The 6,323-nt window shown below is 33.7% G+C and overlaps 1 protein-coding gene across 1 annotated transcript in view; it reads left to right on the top strand.

The window, feature by feature from the left end:
• Positions 1 to 4,212, top strand: part of LOC109334716 (TBC1 domain family member 13-like) — a 4,485-nt gene extending 273 nt beyond the window's left edge. Inside the window, exons 2-6 of the mRNA XM_019570667.1 lie at positions 205 to 303; positions 394 to 522; positions 1,161 to 1,340; positions 1,996 to 2,112; positions 3,882 to 4,212. Coding sequence (XP_019426212.1) covers positions 205 to 303; positions 394 to 522; positions 1,161 to 1,340; positions 1,996 to 2,112; positions 3,882 to 4,043 — 687 coding nt within the window. The 3' untranslated portion in view covers positions 4,044 to 4,212. The remainder of the gene's footprint in view (positions 1 to 204; positions 304 to 393; positions 523 to 1,160; positions 1,341 to 1,995; positions 2,113 to 3,881) is intronic.

Genomic DNA, 6,323 nt, shown 5'->3' with positions numbered 1-6,323 from the left:
TTATCATTTTACTTGATTGATGACAACTGAAAACCATTCTACTTGGAAGCTTCCTTTGCAAATAAATAAGTGAATAAATAAATAAGTGAATAAAGGTGATTGTTAATTAATCCACAACTATATAAATCTCATGCTTATTCACTAACACACCATCTGATATCTAAAGGCTATTGTGATAGTAAGTTTTCCTCTTTGTATTTGTAGGACACAGAGATCATAGATCAGATTGACCGAGATGTAAAGCGTACTCATCCTGATATGCACTTTTTCTGTGATGATTCTCAATTTGCAAAATCTAATCAGGTTGTTCCTTTATTTCTCTTGAAATTCATACAAACTCCAAATTTCAGTCTATCGTGGCATGAACCTTTTTGATTTTTTGGGCATTTTCAGGATGCTTTAAAGAATATATTAATCATCTTCGCAAAGTTAAACCCCGGTGTAAGATATGTTCAAGGGATGAATGAGATATTGGCTCCTCTATTCTACGTTTTAAAAAATGATCCTGATGAAGAAAATGCAGTGAGTATATAACATATCCTTGTACTCTTTTAACTTTACGTCATATTATCTATGATGGGATCTGCATTATCAAACCCCTGATTCCTTGCTGTCTGTGTAATACATGCATACTAGTATAGCCTTAGTGTATTCATTTAATTATATTTGTGACGTGTAAAGACTAAATGATATTAGTTTCAAACTATCCCTAGGAACTGTTCTGTTTTTAATTTTGATTTCACAAATTCCTTCATAATAAGTGGAACCATGATAAGTTGATTGCTTTCTAATTTCTATGTTTCATCATTCAACTGGTTGATACTTTCCTGTGTGTGCTTTAATAGAAGGGACACGCTTGTATGTGTGGAACTGTGGAAGACATATCAAACTTGTCACCAGTTAAAAAGAATTATTGCGTACATACAGGAATTGAGAGAAACATTGTTACCTAATGTAATACAGTGTTGGCCAGTACATAAGATAGGCAATGGAAATATGTGAATAATTAATATAACCACGAAAATGTTGATTTGTTGCCAAAAAATGCTTGTACAGCAGCAACGGAGTGATGTAGATTCATATAATGATAAGATAGCATTGATGGAGATTGATATTATTATTGGTTAATTCTGCTCAACAGTTCCTATTACAACATGCAGGCCTTTGCTGAAGCAGACACATTTTTTTGTTTTGTTGAGATAATGAGTGGGTTTCGAGACAACTTTGTCCAACAACTTGACAATAGTGTTGTGGGAATCCGTTCCACTATTACAAGGTTGTCACAACTTTTGAGGGAACATGATGAGGAGCTTTGGCGGCATCTTGAGATAACTTCTAAAGTAAGAGAATTTTTAACATTTATTTTTTATTTTTTCATAGTCTTGTGAGAGTAAGACTGCATACATCTACCCTCCACAGATCTCACTAAGTGAGAGTTTTGTACATTTGACCATCCTTTTATCTTTTCACAGGTTCCATATAGTTTAAATTTGGAAATTTTGGTATACTTTTAGATGTTAAACTATTTTAGGTCTTAATTTTTAAGTTAGTTATCAATCATTTCGTGTGCATGTTGCAATATCTACAATTGTGCAATTTTTGGGGGACATTTTCTATTGGGTGGTCTAGTACATGAGGCTCCCACTTAGTGAGATATAGGGAGGGGAGATGTGTGCAGCCTTCCCCGTAAGCGGAGATGCTGTTTCCAAGATTTGAGCTCTTGACCTCAACATTGTCTACCAGTCTATTTTGTTAAATTTGTGTGATGAGGTAAATAATAAGAATGTCGCTCTTGCCCGCTTATTTGTTTTAATGGGTGACCTTCTCTCTGTTTGAATTGTTATTTTGGCAATTTTTAATGTCTGTTTTATACTGTTTTTATGTTTGTCTACCAGTAAAGTGCCAGTGCCTTTAATTAGTTGTGAACACATTTTACGTTTTACTATATTGAACAGTCTATCAGAAAGGTCTCATTTTTCTGGTTTTAAATGTCAGATCAATCCTCAATTCTATGCATTTAGGTGGATTACTCTCCTTTTGACTCAGGAGTTCAATTTTGCTGACAGCCTTCACATTTGGGACACTCTTTTAAGTGATCCAGATGGTCCGCAGGTACACTCTTGTTACTACCTACCTTGTACTACAATGTTACAGTCATTTAACCTTCTGATCCATTACCACTTGATCACAATGATAACATGTGATATTGCATTTGAAGTTGTAAAATTACTTTTAAATAGAAAATACTACAATAACAACTAAGCCTTAACTCCACTAAATAAGGATGACTATATGGATTAAACGACGCCATAATGCTCTATTATAAATCATGTTCAGTGATGAAATATTGATGTCTAAATCTTTCTTAATCGTTTCATATATGGTTTTTCTTAGCTTCTCTCTTCCTCTTGGAATTGGACTAACCTTCATTTAATCTAATATCTTTATGGAGACTTCTACTTATCTCCTCCACACATGTGCAAATCACACAAGGCGTTGTTCTACAATCTTTTCTACAATTGTAGTTATTCCAACTTTCTTCCTAATGCATTCACTTTTAATCTTATCTTGTCTAATGTGTCTACTCATCTAATACAATATTTTCATCTCTATTATCTGAAGTTTGTTTGTTTTTTGACATTTTACTACTCAACATTCAATTTCATAGAAGATTGCAGGTCTTATAATAGTGTAAAACTTTTCGTTATGTTTGAGTAATATATTTTTATCACATGACACCTGAAGCACTTTATCATTTCATCCAACCCACTTTAATTTTATGGTTTACATCTCTGTCAATTTCTCTATTCTCTTGTATGGTTGACTAAAGATACTTAAATCTAGTGACTTGTGGTTGATATGATCCTCAATTTTTACTTCTACAATTGGATTTGTCTGCCTCTTGTTAAACTTACACTCCATATACTTTGACTTATACGAAAATTACATGCTTCTAAAGCTTGTCTCCACATTTTTAACTTCTCATTTGATTCCTCTTTCTAAAGTCTCTCATCAAGATAATATCATTCGCAAAATGCATGCATTGTGATGGTGATTCTTGGATATGCTCTTTGAACACATCCAAAGCCAATGCAAACAAGTAGTACCCAATGTTGACCCTTGGTTTAGTCTTATGACAATAAGAAAATCTTTTGAGATGTTATTATGTATTCTTATGTTAATCTTGACCCTATAATACATATCCTTAGTTGTGCGGGATATATTTTTTACTCTACTCTAGTATGAGTGCAAGTGTATAATTATTAATGAGAAAATAAAGGCAGGCTTCAACTCTAGTTTTTGGTATCAGACTGCTTGTACTTTGTAAAACTTTAAGGTGTTGATTTTTGTAGCAACCCAGTCCAGACTTTACTCTATAAAGTGCATCATGCACTTCCAAGGACCCTATTTGTCAAGCAAAGATGTGAGATGACTATTTTTTTTTTTTGTACTACCAAGGGTATCCCCTCACCTTTTTGGGTAAGGAACTAATCCCTTTCGGGGTTTGTGGCTCCCCTCCCAACAAGTATTGTTCCCAGGAATCGAACCCTCAACCTTGTTGATTGAGATGGCTATTTTGGTCGAACATATCAAAGTTCCTCTGCTCATAAAAATTATATATATTTCAAAGTTCCTCTGGTTAATTTCCACTTGACAGTGCTAGAGTAGAGTGTGTTGCAAGTCACTTGCTTCTGGTAACTGTTACTCAACACTTCATACTCCTGTTGCTTCTCAAATTTTTTTATATAGAACTTGTAATGGTAAATCAGGAGGTCAAGGAGCACGGGTTATCTGTTTATTTTCTTTGCCTGAAGAACTTTATACCTTATTTTATAAAATGGAAAGAAAAATTTAGGAAGATTAACCCACAATATTTGCAGGAGACTCTTCTCCGGGTATGCTGTGCAATGCTTATTCTCATTCGGAGGCGCCTCTTAGCCGGTGATTTCACTTCTAATCTCAAGTTGCTGCAAAATTATCCTTCCACAAACATTAGTCATTTGCTCTATGTTGCCAATAAGTTTCGTGTACAGTCAGTCTAATCTTGTTGCCTAATTTATTTCAGTTTGGTTTTGTAATTTAGTGTTTGAGATTCAATGCTTGTAAATTACTCTAAATGTCTGTTTCAGAGCTGCAACATTTTTTTTATATTTTAGTTCTGATTATATATTTTGTTATATTGTTACTATTACTACTGATGCTTTGATCCACCAGTTCAAGCGTTTAACAAAAATGATGGGGAAGTACTTTGGTGAAAGAGTCCTGGGGTTTGTTCTCATTCATAAGACATGATTCAATAATTAATTGATCCAGTGCAGTCACATAATCACATTTTTAGAATCAGTCATTATTAGCCTGTTTTTAAATCAAAGTTTTCAAAAAAGAGAAATTAAATTAAAGTTGCGTGATTAATTTTTTCGAAGTGGGAGAATGTTATTATTATAATAATTCTTGTGGGCTATGATTTAAATAGAAACAAGTTAACAATATGGTCTATTGGAATTATTTTAATAATTCTTGTGGGCTGTTTGATGGGAATTATTAAATAATGTTGAATCTATAGCCAGAGACATATTTTTAATTTTGATTTCAAACATAATTTCAATTTTAAAGCATGGTAAATGTTTCAAACAAAAAAAACATGATAAATGATACACATGTGACTTGAATCATTGGTTCGGACCAAGAATATTCTCTCTTGATTAAGAGGTGTGAAAATCTAAAACAAACAACCAATTTAACACTTTAAATAATGACGGGTTTCAATTTTATATGTACCCAATACTAATGTCAATGATGTTGTGTTTCTTAGTTTATGTAAGAACTTATATAAAAATAGATCAACTTTCTTGTGCACGTTAACATGAAAAGGATAATGTCAATGAATAAATAGATTAGAATTTTTTTAGCAAAATCTTGTTGTCAACAATAATTAATTTTTCAGAACTGAAAGAATTTATTTGATAACAACTCATACAAAGTAATTATATTATGCCAATTGCCACACGAACGCTTATGGGTCCCAAATCCATGGAATAAACAAAGATAGTACAAACTATATGTTTCCCTTGATAGCAAACATACCACTAAAATGAAAGTTATTCTTTTATTAATATGTGATCTCTCATTCTAAATTGTTAGAGAAGAATTAAGAAGAAAGGAAGAGAGGGATGAGTAGAATGAATGTGCTTCTTTGTATATTGAATGTGTTAAAAATCAAAAACACCAAACTTACTATATATAGCAAGCTTTCCAACCAATTCAACTAACTGACTTTCCTAATATAGAAACTTCTGCAACTACTTTACCTAACTTTTGAATTACAATTATTTTAACATCCTCCCTTAATCCAAAGTTAGCAAGAAACAAAACAAAGAAAGAATGATTCAAACTTTACAACTACATAAACTCAAAAGAATTATTCTTCCTTATCAAGCTTTCCAAATTTCTTCTTCTTCACTAGGCTTGAAATCTTTATCACCAAGCCTTCACATTCATCTTGTCTCTTAATGTTCTGAACCGTGCAGTCTTGAGTGGATTGGTTAGAACATCAGCTATCTGCAAATCTGTTGCACAATGTTGTAGCTTGATTTTCCCTTTTGCAACTTGATCTCTTAGATAGTGAAATTTTGTTTCAATGTGTTTGGACCTGCCATGAAACACTGGATTCTTGGCAAGGTTAATAGCAGATTGGTTATCTACTTTTAACTCCACTGCCTCACCATTACTCAAGCTTAGTTCCTTCATCAGTGCGTGAATCCATACACCTTGACAAGCACCATTACAGGCTGCTATATACTCTGCCTCACATGTTGATAGTGCTACTACTTCTTGCTTCTTAGATGACCAAGAGATAGGTGCTCTACCTAAGAAGAAAACATAGCCCATTGTGCTCCTTCGATCCACTTGATCTCCACACCAATCAGAGTCTGTATATGCCTCAAGATGCAGGGCATTTTGTTTTTGTTTTGTCTCAGATTTCTTGCAAGGAAATAAAACACCATGATCAAGAGTTCCCTTCAGGTATCTGAGAATTCTCTTTGCTGCAATTAGATGAGAGTGTTTAGGTGAGCTCATGTACCTACTTACCAATCCTACACCAAAAGAGATTTCAGGCCTGCTGTGACACAAAAACCTCAAACACCCAACCAATTGCCTGAAAGTCGTGCCATCAACCTTAGCTTCTTCATCACAAGCACCAAGCTTCAGGTTTGCTTCAACTGGTGTATCTGCAGAGTTGCATTTAAGGAGATTGAATCTCTCCAGCACTTCCAGTATGTATTTCTTCTGGTGCATAAAGATACCATCATGATGTTGCACAA

The sequence above is a fragment of the Lupinus angustifolius genome, chromosome LG01 (assembly GCF_001865875.1).
Source record: "Lupinus angustifolius cultivar Tanjil chromosome LG01, LupAngTanjil_v1.0, whole genome shotgun sequence".
In the NCBI taxonomy this organism is placed as follows: Eukaryota; Viridiplantae; Streptophyta; class Magnoliopsida; order Fabales; family Fabaceae; genus Lupinus; species Lupinus angustifolius.
The sequence above is the reverse complement of the archived record's forward strand: the minus strand, read 5'-3'. Positions and strand labels throughout refer to the sequence as shown.